Raw genomic sequence first — 15057 nt, forward strand, 5'->3', positions numbered from 1 at the left:
CTGGAAAAACTTATTGACTCAAGTATAAGCCTAGGGTGGGAAATGCAGCCGCTACTGCTAAGTTTCAATAATCAAATTATTTAATAAAAGGACACTCACAAGTGCTTACATGATCATATTAATAAACACAAGGTATGGGCTGGAAAATGAGGCGCATCCAACATAAGATAACCAGATGCAAGGTTGTACAGGTTAATATCTCAATTTAATTGCTACTTTTTTTTAATCCTATAATTTTTTCTTTTTAGGAAAAAAATGCATGAGCCCGAGGAAAAAACTAACGCTGCTCTATGTTGCCATCTTACCTTTCCCTGGCCCAAATTTAAGCTTGCATATTTACAGTAGCGTAAAATCCTAGTTCTGCCAAGTGATGTCTGGTGAGAAGTAAGCAGTATGGTGCTTTGTTAGTTTTTCCCCAGGCCAATAACATGCTCATCACTGGCTTCTACGTTCTAAGCAGTTTCATGCCTGAGAGCAAAACATGGGAAGAACTTGCTCATGTAAATAATTTCATGTACATGCCTCGTGTAAGCAATATATCCTAGGCAGTATTTTATTATTTACGCAGTGCCATAAGCAGTACATCATATTGGAACATGCCCTTTGAACAGGAAATGCACAAAATATGCAATAAAAAAAATAAATATTGTAGTAAGGAACAAGTGCTTACTCTATTGGGCTTACAGATGTCCTATTGGAAAATGAGGCAGCTGAGGGGCTATGCGAAACCTGAAGGAAGGCAATAAGTTCAAAATGATGCCACACCATCCACATGGCTTATCCATCCGAGCGCACCCCCCCCCCCAAGTACTTCTGCATGACTACTTCAAAGCCATCCGGTATACGCAGATAGCGGATAGCGAACACATGCGCACCCGAGCGCACCCCCCGTAAATACTTCAGAGTACTTCTCCTTCTCCTATCCGGCGCCCGAGCGCACCCCCTGTGCATCGCCAGAACGAACACTCAGCGTGCGCAGGGCGCAACGTGTGGCGTGCGTGAGCGATCTGCCGATGCATGGCGGGGGTGGGGGAGAAGGTATTTATGGGGCATTGATTCCTCTGAATGGCTTTGATTCCCCTGCAGTCCCGGGAGTGGGGGGGGGGTGTGGCCGGGAGAACGTAACTACCGTATATACTCTAGTATAAGCCGAGGGTGCCTTTTTGAGCACATTATTAGTGCTCAAAAACTCGGCTTATACTCGAGTATATACGGTAACATAAAAAAGTAATATTTAAGCCATGCTCTGAGTCACCCTAATAATGCCCAATTACACACAGACAGGTATCAAATAAAGAATGAAACCCTGCCTACTTTCTGTAATTAAAAAAAAAATAAAGTCACAAAAAAGAGATCAACTCATATGGATTGGAAAGATAGAGCCTTACCCAGTGACTTTTTTTACTTGTATGTATCCATGTTTCTGTTCTGGAACTTCTTACCTCACTACATTTTGCTTTTAGGTGTATGTTACCTAGCAAATATATTCCTAGGACAATTTTCATATTTTAAGGTTAGAGTGTGACATTATTACAGGTAAAGGACATGTTATCCAGAATGCTCGGGACCTGAAGTTTTCCAGATAAGGGATCTTTCTGTAATTTGGGCCTCCATACCCTAAGGGGCACATTTACTAATCCTTGAATCTGAATGGGAAAAAAATGGATTGGAAATGAAAATTTTGCTATTTTTTCGTTGCTGTCGCGATTGTTTCGGATTTTGCGCAATTTTTCCGTCGCCGTCACGACTTTATCGTCTTTTTCCGTATTGAGCAATTGTAAACGGCGGAAAAACCAATCCGAATTTTTCGCGACGACGACGAAAAAGTTGTGGAAAATATACGATAAAGTCATAACGGCGACAAAAAAAATCGAAAAAATACCGATCATTACGAAAAAAATGCATTTTAGGGCGCTTTCGAACGTTCGTGGATTAGTAAATGTGCCCCTTAGTCTGCTAAAAATCATTTAAACATTAAATAAACCCAATAGGATTGTTTTACCTCTAATAAGAATTAATTATATCTTAGTTGGGATCAAGTACAAGGTACTGTTTTATTATTACAGAGAAAAATGAAATCATTTTCAAAAATGTGAATTATTTGTTTATAATGGAGTCTATGGGAGACAGTCTTCCCGTAATTTGGAATTTTCTGCATAACGGATTTCTGGGTAAGGGATCCCATACCTGTACAGCAAAATGCCATAGACTTTTTCAAAAGTGACGGTGTCCGTATAAACAACAACCTAGTCAGATAATGTTGAATACTGTGACCTTACCAGCCACAAGAATAGGCAGATGTGTTACAACACACTATTTTTCGAATCCACGCCTGGTCTATGTGCCATTCATTCATGTGATTCTACATTATTAGCGGACCTGAAAGTAATGGATCACATGTTCCACATAGTAATGAGAAAATGTTTTCACCAGGCATGGATTTGCAGCGAAATTCTGCCATTGGCATTTTTTTTGCAAAACTGCTGGAAAAATTTGCCATAGAAAAAAGTCATGGTTGTCCAAAAAGCCATTGCAGTATATAAGTTTAGGTCATGTCAAAAAGAGTTGCACGAGTCTAAAAGTCACGCAGTAGCAGCGTTTCAGAAATTTTTTGCCTTTTTGTGAAAAATGTTCAAGTTTTGGCAGTTGCATTAATGAATAAGGTCTGATCCAAGAGAACCCCCAGGCAGCATGCCAAATTTACAAGATTTATGGTCATACCATCAGTAGTAATGGTTAAAGAAGGTGAAGGACCAGGTTTAGGTGGGAAGACCATAAGCTCTCTTTTAGCTAGATTTCATTTGAGGTGGCGTAAGTTATCCAGGTTGAAATTGTAAGGAGACATGTGTCTGTCATCAGCAAAATGTGATTTTTAGGTTATGCTTAGTCATTTATTTTGTCTGCTCCGGTGTGGTATAAATGCTTTCCCCCTTCTGTTACTGCCCAGCAAACCTTTCTTTCTGTCCACCTTTTCCTTCTGCAGACAAAATAACTAAGCTATGCTCTCCCTGTATTACCTGGCATTACATAAATAAAAAAAATATTATGTACCAAGTGTATCTGTTTCCATCTGGTATAATGTGAGCAAAACCTTGGCACTGGGTGTGTGCTGGATACATGTCCTAAACTTAATTAGAAATTGGTAAAACCTGCAGCAGATAACATTTAAATGTGTTTTTCTTATATGTTTATTATGTTGTTTTGCATTTTTTTCGTTAGTAAGATATGGAGTAGGGACATTGCTTTCTGTGAAATGTTAGCACAAATATATTTAGCTGTTGTTTGTTTTTGTCCTTATTTCTGATCTTTCAATAAATTTGCTTTCAAACAACTGTAGCTCCTGATATTTAATTAATGAAAGGAGAACTCACATCCCAACAGTGATATTTAGGGCCAAATAAAGAAATAAGGTCATCTAAAAAAGATGAGTGTATATTAAGAACAGCAGAGTTATGTACAGGGCCCTGAAGCATCTCCACATTTAGTTGGAACATACTGTAAAGTTGGTCCACTATAAACAGTCACACCAAAAGTAATTTCCCATTTCGCTATATAAACATGGACGTTTTATGTATTTAGTTGAATTTGTTTTTAATTGTAAAACCATTAAGATAACATCTACATCTGACCAAAGCTTGCATAATAAAAAAAATGAAAAAGAGGTAATTTATGTATTGTACCTTTATTTTATTATGAATGGTTTCACCTAAATGGGATGTATAGAACCTTCTACAGAAACACAGAAATCAATTCATTCACAAAGACAGTGGCGGAATGCTGTGTAGCTCTTTAGCCAAAGCTATGGAACACAGGTGTCAGTAAATACAGAGAAATGACTGTCACAGCACAACAACACAATATCAGATAAAATAGGTTTACATTTTCCTTACTGGACAGAAAAGTAAATTCCTGACCCATCATGTAGACAGCAGCAACACAGGACATATATAAAGCCTGTCCCTTCTCACCCTTTAACTGTGCTGCTAATTTGATTCCATTCAAAATGGGAAAGGTAAGGTTAATCCATGAGATTATCTTAATATTTTCTAATAATGACAAACACACTGGGACATATTTATAAAACTGTGTTGAATATTTAAGAAAAATATAAAACTCATTTGTAGGCCTCAGAACTACTTTAACATCTTGGTGGGCTCAGGTTGAATATCCCATTGGAGGATCCTGCAGCCTGACCACACAAAACACTTGTTGCAGTCCTATGCCAACCCTGCTTATATGCACATTTGGGGCTGGTGGATAAAAGATCAGTAGCTTGACTAAATGAATCATCCAAGGTCTTTTCAGAATCAGTTTGTTTTACTACTTTAGTATTTTTGTTATCTGTATTTGTTATCTGTATTTCCACCCCATAGAAAAAACTAAATCCACACTTATAGAACACCAAGCGCTCCGGACACAAGGGTTTCGCTTAAAAGCAGGCTTTTATTGTTGTTCCATTTAAAAGATAAACGCTTAACGCGTTTCGTGCGCTTGCGCACTTACTCATAGGCATAAGCAAATTGATAGCAGGCAAGCGCACGAAACGCGTTAGGCGTTTATTTTTTAAATGGAACAACAATAAAAGCCTGCTTTTAAGCGAAACACTTGTGTCCGGAGCGCTTGGTGTTCTATAAGCGTGGATTTGTATTTCTCCCTACAGCTACGGGTTCGGGGCCCCAAGCACCCGGACCACACAGGGATTCTGGTGAGCATTCTGACTTGATTGATCTTGTTTGATTTGAACTCTCACTTCAGCACTTGTGAAAGGTTCGGGGTTTTTACACCCGGACCTCAGTTAATCATTGGGTACGAATCGCCTTTATAATTGGAACTTGATTTAGTGAATTTACTTTAGTTTTGTATTGATATTGCCCACATCATTTGGGGCATTATATATCATTGTGTACATAGGGGTCCATAGAAAAAACTACTATGTATCTTAAAAAAAATATATATATATATCTGAAAAAAGAAGTAAGAGAAATATGCCATTGGATCTGTCTATACAGTGACTTATGTGTGCATTTTCTAGGATGAAAAATGAATTTCTAGTCTGCAGGTGGGTCCATAACGTATACGTCAGAGTTTCCAGCCCCTAGTGCAAATCAAGTCACTGGGGAAGATTTCAGACTGAGAATAATTTCTGGCATGGATTCTATTTATTTTGTTATTTTTAACACCACTTTTTACCCCAGAATGTTTACATATAGTTACACATTTGCATAAACTTATTAACAGCTTTATAAATAATTAGAATTATAAAATAATGATATTTTATTTTACATGCCATTTTATAATACCTTTCTGCCATTCCCCTGGGCAAAAGTGCTGTCTTAATGAGCTCTAAGGTGTTCAGTTTTGAATTTCTGCCCCAAAAATTGTAAATGTTAAAAGTTGTAAGAAGCTGCCATCAACTTTATCCGCATACACCTCAGTTTTATCTTTAAAAAAGATTCCCATTTTATCATATCTTTCTTCAGATCTTCTTCTACGAGGAAAGGAACTTCCAAGACCGCCACTATGAGTGCGGCTCAGACTGTTCTGACATGTCCTCATACTTCAGTCGCTGCAACTCCATCAGGGTAGAGGGTGGTAACTGGATCCTCTATGAGCACCCCAGTTACAGGGGACACCAGTATTACCTCTGGCAAGGAGAATACCCAGACTTTCAGAGATGGATGGGATTCAATGACTCCATCAGGTCCTGCCGCATGATCCCCCATGTAAGTGTTTTCAAAGTTATTCTCAGTCTTCCTTGGATCCAATAGTTGCAACAGTCCGTTGGTTCAGGCACTGATGTAAATAATGTAGAATCTCTCGAAAGCAATAATTCATACTGTAACTAAAAAGATGGAGCAATTTTGTTTTCCATTACTACGTAAATTGCACGAGTAACTCTTTTATGAATACAATTCTAAAGCATTTTTATATGGTTTCTGTAATTATGAACTGTATTTTTTATATTCGTTCATTTGTTTACAGTACCATGGCCAATACAAAATAAGAATCTACGAAAAAGGAGACTACCAAGGGCAGATGATGGAGTTCTTTGATGACTGCCCCAATACTTATGATCGATTCCGTTTCCATGACATTCACTCCTGCAATGTGTTTGATGGCCACTGGATGTTCTATGAGGAACCCAACTACAGGGGACGTCAGTACTACCTGAGACCTGGACAATACAAGAGATACAGTGACTGGGGAGCCTCTAGTCCCAGAATTGGTTCTTTTAGAAGAGTGTATCACAGATTTTAAACAATTTTTAAACTTTAAAAATGCAGATTGGATACAATAAAAATGAGAAAACTCGTGTTTTGTGAGGCTGTGTATTTTTGTGATTTATTATTTAGTCAGTTATTTAGAAGTATACTTATGGGATAGATGACTGGGGAATATGAAGGCAATAGAGGGAGGGCTGACACAATATAAATATATATATAAAACAACATTATAAAACATCATATAACACCATGCTTGCAGGTCTTTAGTGATACCAGTGTTTCAGTCTTAAAGTAGACCTTTATCTAGTTCTACCCGGGTTGCCATAGTAATATTCCAGGCTGTAGAAAACATTTGCTTACCTTGGGGGCATAATTCCTGGTTGGCTGAGGTCAGGGTGAACAATGTGTACTATCTGATTATGAATACTGCTCTGCTTTCCCAACCATTAGTAAGGCATTTTTGACCCTCTGAGATATAGGGTGCTGACATGACCTGACCTGGGACTTTAACTAGAGCACTCACAATGAATCTGCATACAATAAAAAGACAATAATACCCTGTTGTAATATAGCTCGATAATGTACGTCAAAGAGACTAACATAGGTCTCGGCTCTGCAAAACAGGCTCTTGAGGAACAATAACTCACAAGCATGGTATGGTTAATAGAGGTTTAGGCATTAAAGCCAGACACTGTCCCCTCCTGATAGAAGTGCTTGTCATACCTGGCACCTGATGTGAAAATGGGCAGAGCCTTTAACAGTAAGCAACCATACAATCTGTTATGTACAGGGGCAGAATTGATGGGAGATTTGCAAATGACAAGGGTCACAGTGACACACGTGATGCTTCCCCTGGTCTGTAGAATAGGAAAACTCAGAGGTCCACACATAGCCTATGTGTTAGGAGACATGGAGTAAAAACACTTTATGATAGTTCTGTTTGTTACGCTATGCCTATACATACTGAGTCCATGACTGCTTCTTTGCTTGATTTATTTTTATGCACATGATCAGTACCTAATACTCCATTGTGTGTAATACCTTCACTGCTTGAGTCATGCACAGAATATAAATGGGTATGCAAATGACAACAATGTAATTGTTTACAATTAATTTGGAATATTTATGATGCTCTGTTAGTGAACCTGATGCAGCAACATATAAATAAATGGCAACATAAGTATCTATAGTGTATTTCTTACACTATATCATCTATTTACAGGTTTAAATGGTTACACACTTGTGTTTTTGGTGCTCTTTTTATTTGAAATAGGGGAGGGACTGTACTATATACTCACTTTTCTGTTTGTTTCCCTTGAGAAAGTTCACAAGTGGAGACTGAAACATTGGGATTTCAATACATTTCTTTGATTTTTTTTTCAAGACCTGTGGAGCCTAATTGTTTTTTTGTTCTACAAAACTTAAACAGAGAAAAACACCACAGAGAAAAACATAAAACTTACACAGAGAAAAACACCAGCAAAGAACTGTTTATTATAACGTAATATTAAAAAGGGAGAGTTAATTCAGTTTGAATTTGAGTTAAGCAAAATAGTATACAATTTGTATGTTTACTAGGCAGCCAAGATTTTCATAGCGCAAAATATTCTGTGTTCCCAACAATAATGTATTAGATTATTTTGAAAGGTGATTTCCCCTTTATTTGCAGTGTGATTAGTGATTTTTTTAAAGGCACAATTCAGATTTTGTGAGTGGTAAACATTTTTGCAAATCCGCTAAAAGAATTTTAGCATCAGTTTAGCTTTGCAGGAAAAAACAATTGCCATTTTTCATGCAAGAAAAAACACCAATTAAAATTAAAAAATGGAAAGAAAAAACTCCCATTGACTCCACTGCATTTGGCACAAGCAAAAACACAAGAAAAAAACATCAATTGATGCCAAAGTATTTAGTGCATAGAAAAATGTGAGAAAAAATGCCTATTCACTCCAATGCATTTGGTGAAATGTCATAAATATTTTCATGGTTTTGCAAATTTTTTGACAGTTTCACTCATCACTAGCTATGATAAATATAGGTACTGCATTGCAGGTTTTGAATTATATGAAAAGTATTGTAAAAAATTACAAATAATCCCAGGTATATTTTTGGAACCTGTGTATAGATACCACTTTCTATAGGCTATTTCTTGTCATTTTTGACATTGATCTGCCAAACATTTATGATTAGGAATAATGAGATGATATCTTGTTGGTAGGGCCCGATACTATGCATCTTCACATTAGTGCAGGAATTGTTTTGACATAATTAATCATCTAGACAAGGGCCACTAAACATATCTAATTTTCTGTTTTACAGAGGTTAACTATCTAGATTATTTTCTTAAAATGGGCTGTATTGGAGCCCTCTTGTAATTCGGAGCTTTTTGGATAATGGGTTTAGGCTAAGGGATCCCATACTTGTTATTATATATTATAAAATAATTATATAAATACTAAAATTGTATAAATATTTGTAGTGAGACCCATAGGATGAGGAGAATAATATAAGCTGTAATAATTCAGGCTGAGGTAACAAGTTTTGGTGCTCTGATTGAGTCACCACATTGGGAAAGGGGGAGTGGCTGGAAGCAGGAACGTTGAGGACTTGGTTGTGTTGTAAAATCTGAAACGCCTTGAGGAGAGCCAAATCAAAGTTTATAAACTACATTGGCATGGTTTAAACTGAGTACCTGAACCTATGCTGACAAGCAAGCCCTGTATTGGTTGTCTTCCAGTCAACCAAGCTATTTTTTTTAATGAGGAAAAAATTTAAGTTACGTTATACGCTATTAAGTGGGGCTCATTTAGAAAAAGTGGGCTAATTTGCACCTGGGTAGTAACCTATAGCTACCAATCATGTGTGCTTTTGTTGTTTCACCTGCAGCTGGCTGAAAAGAAGCCAGTCAATGATTGGTTGCTATGGGTAACTGCCCAGCTGCAGATTTGCCCACTGTTTATAAATGAGCCCTGAAGCAGTATCTTTTGGAAGCCTCCATTGTCAATAAAGCAGATTTTAGTCTAAAACTTCCCTGGGCATTGTTGTATTTTATCAGATCTGACATTTAAGCCAATTTCCACTTATTATAATCACAGTATATCATATTGTTTCTTTCTTTTAGAAAAATGGCAACCAAGTTTCCTTGCTGTTTCATTGCACATTAGCTCTTGGTATAATAGCCACATGGTTTCATTCTATTAGAAAAAGAACATACAGTTTACCCATGATATATGATAATGGCATTTGAAAAAAAAGGATTTTCTTATACTATATTTTTCTTGTGAGGTACTCTCTCTTAAATAAGCAACTTACTTACTTACAACTCAATTATTTATTAGTTGTATGTAAGGAAACATGCATTCTAGCAGTTAGAAAAGTTCAGGAATAGTTACATAGTTAATTTGGGTTGGAAAAAGTCCATCAAGTTCAGCCCCTTCCAAATGAATCCCAGAACATATGTATCACACACATAAGAAGACCTATCTATACACTCTTATATATAAACAGTATATATATAATTTCTAAACTAACTAAATATGGTCAGTGATGGTGCCCCATAATTTGTTTGCTGGTATTTTAACTGGCTTATAAAATATATTATTTCTATTATATGAATGCTTGGTCAGAATCATAGATTGTAAACTTACCTATAACAAGAATAATAAGAATGTCAATAAAGAGCAGTGTTATATATAAACAAAATATTATATAGAGAAAATGTACCTCTACTGTAAAATAGAATAATAAAAGGGCATTATAAGTCACAGAGAAGTTCCTTGACTACATAAAGGCACAAGCCAAAAAATGACTGCTTTTATACAAGTCCTGATTCTCTAAGGTGACTACTAATATCCTTATGTTTTATGACAGGGGGTACATGATTTATTGTAATACACTAAATCACTGCGTCATGTGAAAAAAATTAAATTACTAAGCACCGACTGTAACTGATGACATCACTAAGCATCATTACTAAGTATTGTAAACATAAAAATAATTCCACCATGTTCACTAATATACAACTTAAACATAGCACTTGATTTATTCAGTTTTTTTTTATCCTCGTGCCTTATGCCAATAAGTTGTATTTGGGTATATATATCATAACATATTTTACAATCATTAATTAATGAAATCTAAGAAATTTCCAGGGTGTATACAATGGGAATGATGTGTACCTATAGGTAAAGCTATAGGACATAGGTGCCAGTAAGCACAGAGAAATAGCTGCTGCAGCACATCATTAAACACAATGCAATACAAAAGATCTTTGCATGTTCCTTACTGAATAGAAAGTGTAAGTGCAGGCTCAGCATATGCAGACAGCAGCATAACAGGACATATATAAAGGCTGCCTATTCTTGGCAACTGCACTAAAACTTCTATCCATTCACAATGGGAAAGGTAAGCTAAACAATTACCCTGACTCAAAAAACAGACATAGACCACTGGTAGGAGGACAATATGGATTTAAGCTTTTTTAATTAGTATTTGCTAAAAATGTCATTTTTGTTTAAATTCCTGTACCAGTATATATAAGCCATAGCAACCAATTGGTTGTTAGTTTTTAAACAGCTGACCAGTAAATTCTACTTGCTGATTTATTTGTAAACTTAAAAGGAATCTAACTACCAAAAAGTGATTTGGTGTGCCCTGAGCACTTTTGCAATTTAAATTGGGCCCAGAGTGTCAGCAACCCCAACTGTCTCTGCACTTTCAATGTAGCGAATTATCTCCAATTATTACATCACTTATTCTGTTTTTAAGTGATTTCCCTGTCCATTTTTCCTGCTGCAAGCAACTCACGAATGTTGTAGGTTACAGTCAGAAAACAAAAGCAACTGTACTAAGTAAACACTATACAGTAACTCTGATGGAGCATGCGTAAGACTGGCCAGCTCCCAAAAACAGCACGTGAGCTGTTTGCACTAGAAAAAATATTAGGTTGGTGTAAACTAAGAACAGAATTTATTTTTTAAAAACTAGGAGATAAAAATAAAACCTACTTGTATACCTACTTTTTAATAAACATTCAAACCAAATAGACTCATTACACTGGTCTTAAAAGTTTAATCATCATCTCTCACATGGACACTGAGCCACCATATTAATTGTCAAACCCTAAGGAGATGCTGACACTGTGCCAACTGCTCATGCTGGAAAAGAATCTGGATTTACTGTTTCTGGATTCCCTGACTGCATAGATGGGTGTCCCTGGTAACTCACTACATTTGCTTCTATTATAAGAGTGTGACACAAAGAGAGCAACACTGTACCACAATATAACACCTATATTAACCAGCCTGCTGTAAAAGGGACAGTTCAGGAAGTTAATTCCTACCAACCTTATTAATCTTTCTCCAGATCTTCTTCTACGAGGAAAGGAACTTCCAAGGCCGCCACTATGAGTGTGGCTCAGACTGTTCTGACCTGTCCTCATACTTCAGTCGCTGCAACTCCATCAGGGTAGAGGGTGGTAACTGGATCCTCTATGAGCACCCTAGTTACAGGGGACACCAGTATTACCTCTGGCAAGGAGAATACCCAGACTTTCAGAGATGGATGGGCTTTAACGACTCCATCAGGTCCTGCCGCATGATCCCACATGTAAGTGTTTAAAAAGTTATATTAACTTGGCCTTGGATAATAGTCACAATCATTTTTAGATTATTCCTAGTTCTAGAAGCTCATAGATTGCATTTGTTTAAAACATTGTAAAAGACAGAAAATAAAGTGTTTGATAGCTGGCAATTTTTTTATTTTTAATCCATATAAATGAATAAGACTTTTACAATTACATTTTATGGTTTCAATCATGATTTCTCATTTAAGCTCCTGAAAAAAATGAGTAACAGTTATTATTGTTAATATTTTGTAGTTTAAGAACTAATTATATTTCTTTTTATTAAGTACCACGGACAATATAAAATGAGAATCTATGAAAGAGGAGACTACCAAGGGCAGATGATGGAGTTCTTTGATGACTGCCCCAATACTTATGATCGATTCCGTTTCCATGACATTCACTCCTGCAATGTGTTTGATGGCCACTGGATGTTCTATGAGGAACCCAACTACAGGGGACGTCAGTACTACCTGAGACCTGGAGAATACAGGAGATACAGTGACTGGGGAGCCTCAAGCGCCAGAATTGGATCATTCAGAAGGGTTTATCACAGATTTTAAATTACATGGTAAATAAAAACAATGCAGATATGTTGCAATAAAAAGCAGAAATCATTGGTGTGTTTATTTAAAATCTTAAAATCTAGTTAAATGTTATTTTGTAGAAATTGTTATAATACGGGGTAAAGAAGGTTACATGTATCTAGTTGACTGGTTAAATGACAGGACTGGATAATCAGTCTTCTTACATTACAAGCAAATCTACTGATTTTTAAACCAAACTTTGGGTCTAAGCAGACAGTTATATCATGCTGTGTGGAGAATGTATGGAACCTAAATGAAGAAGAAAAAACCAAAAAAGCCGAAAAATGTACCTTACCTGGAGCTGAGGCTTTTATACACTCTTCATTCACTTGCAAATAGCACAACAATGATTTAGCAATACAACTGAGATTTCAATAACATTTATCATACTTATAGAATGCCCTTTGTGGATGGCAGTCTTTCGATAATGTGTTATAGTGATCTTAGATATTCTATCCAGGGGGTCCATATTTTCCTATAGTGGTGGCTTTTGTTATGCATCATGAAGGTTATTTCCTCCATTTGCCTAATATCCTCTGTGTTGGCTAGCCATTCTGTGAATAGTGGGGGGTTTATTGATTTCCATTTTCTTGGAATGATTGATTTCGCTGACTGTAATAAATGTAACGTAAGAGGGTCTGAGATGGTGGCATTACTGCGTAGACGGACATTAAGTAGGATTAGTGCGGGGTCTCCAATATCGAGGTTGACTTTCGTAATATGATTTATTGGATCCAAAACCTCAAGCCAGTATTGTTGTATTTTGGGGTAGGTCAGCCATATATGTGTATGAGTGCCTCTGTGATCATTGCATCTCCAACATAGGTCAGAGCTGTTGGGGTACATTCTACTTAGTTTCACCGGTGTGTAATGCCACCTTGTTACCAGCTTGAAGATCGCCTCATTTGTTCTAGAGGCTCTGGATGTTTTATGCATGGTACTAAAGATTCTATTCCAGGCTTCCTCTGGAATATTGGTGGCAAGTTCCTTGTCCCATGCTTTACAAAATGACCTGGGTGGTAAGGGCATGGCATTTAATAAGTACCTGTATGCTTTTGAGTCATCTTTACGTCTATCATAATTTGTTCCCATGGGGTCAGAGGTCTATTCCATCTCTGGGAGATTTCAATAACATTTAAAAAGTCTATAAACAGAAATTTGTACACTTCCAGGATCAACAAAATACATCTGCAAGAAAAATAAGGCTCAAGGCTCCAGCTATCATTTTCCAATTTGGGGCCATTACTTCACATCAATGAGATCAATGACTCTTTCAATTTTCCATGTAGGATCATTCATTGACACAATTGCTCTCCATTGTGATTTGCTGCTGGCATAAAAATGAACCTCCAAACTACCTCTTGCAGTTCCCACTGACTTCCAGAAATACTGTACAAAAATGCGAGTGGGAGTGCTTTTTTCACCCTAAAATGCTTAGAATGTAAAAGTATTCATACATTAGGGTGACCAGATCACTTGAAAATTCAGAGACACATCTAAAAAATCCAGCTAGCAGTGTGGAACTGATTGCAGTTTATTTTAAATGGAATCAGTGCTGCACTGTAACATGTATTTATTAAACGTGTCCCTGAATTTTCAAGTGATCTGGTTACCCTATCATACATGTATTTCTGTGATGGTTCTCTGTCCATTTATGTTTGTGATCAGTTAGCTTAAAGGAGAATGAAAGGTAAAAACTAAGTAAGCTTTATCAGAAAGGTCTATGTAAATACAGCCATAAGCACTCACAGAAAAGCTGCGTCCTCTAGCAAAAGAAATACATCCAAGCTTTTCTTGTCTCCTTTTTTGTAAACATGTTCTTCGGGTATCTGACTTCCTATCTCAGAAAGATCCTTCATTCCCGGGGCCAGAGTGTGCGCAGCTCTCTCTCCCCTCTCCTGCTCCCCCCTCCCACATCTCACTGTATATGTTTTATATATATTGTACCAAATTCTGGGTAGCCGGGCAAGGTATGGGTTCCTTTAATAGCCTGGTACAAAGTAGAAATGACACACTTGCTGAATTTATGGTGAGAGTGAATGCAGCACTCTCTATTTTACTGGAACAGGTAAATGAAAACCATAAGAGAACAAGTACAAATAATATCAGTAAGAACAAACCAATACAGTTATACAATTTGTTAACCCCTGTGGTAAACCACATAAAACTGAGAGTTCAGGCCTGCTTGTTGTGTACACTTTATGTTGGTGCGTACTTATCTGTGATGCAAGGTGTGACATCCAGAAGATCCAGTACATTAGATTTATAATCCGGTGATGGAAATCTATTCAGTGTTCCCAATATTTAGTCCTGGTTCTCCTCTTGGGTAGAACTGGGCCACTAACTAAGCAGGGGTGACTGACTCTAACGGGCACCGGAACCTGGGCCTCTAACCTACTCTGATCGGAGAAAGGACCTGACTACTGAACCCTCTGGCTCTTATAAAACAATTCCCTAAATCCCTAACTGGGCCCTAAGTCTGCACTAGTTACAGTGAGGGCCTATTGGAACTGGAACCTAATGGTCCTAAGGTGCAAGGAGAGTAAAATCCTTCCCTGACTGACGCTTACTGGCACACTAAGGGGAACCTGCAGTTGGTGCAACCTTTCCTGCACTTCTTCCA

General features: G+C 37.2%; 2 protein-coding genes across 2 annotated transcripts; both read left to right on the forward strand.

Moving 5' to 3' along the window:
• The first annotated feature begins 3965 nt into the window (after positions 1-3965).
• crygdl.7 (crystallin gamma D like gene 7) lies at positions 3966-6324 on the forward strand. The gene is made up of 3 exons (XM_012954126.2): positions 3966-4012; positions 5481-5723; positions 5983-6324. Exons 1-3 carry the CDS (start codon positions 4004-4006, stop codon positions 6256-6258), a joined length of 528 nt encoding a protein of 175 aa, XP_012809580.2. The 5' UTR covers positions 3966-4003; the 3' UTR covers positions 6259-6324.
• Positions 6325-10537: 4213 nt separating this feature from the next.
• Positions 10538-12464, forward strand: LOC101730653 (gamma-crystallin-1-like). Its single transcript, XM_031905604.1, has 3 exons — positions 10538-10628; positions 11589-11831; positions 12135-12464. The coding sequence occupies exons 1-3, from the start codon at positions 10620-10622 to the stop codon at positions 12408-12410; spliced, it is 528 nt and encodes a 175-aa protein (XP_031761464.1). The 5' UTR covers positions 10538-10619; the 3' UTR covers positions 12411-12464.
• Positions 12465-15057: the final 2593 nt, after the last annotated feature.

This window comes from Xenopus tropicalis, chromosome 1, assembly GCF_000004195.4.
Source record: "Xenopus tropicalis strain Nigerian chromosome 1, UCB_Xtro_10.0, whole genome shotgun sequence".
NCBI classification, from domain to species: Eukaryota; Metazoa; Chordata; class Amphibia; order Anura; family Pipidae; genus Xenopus; species Xenopus tropicalis.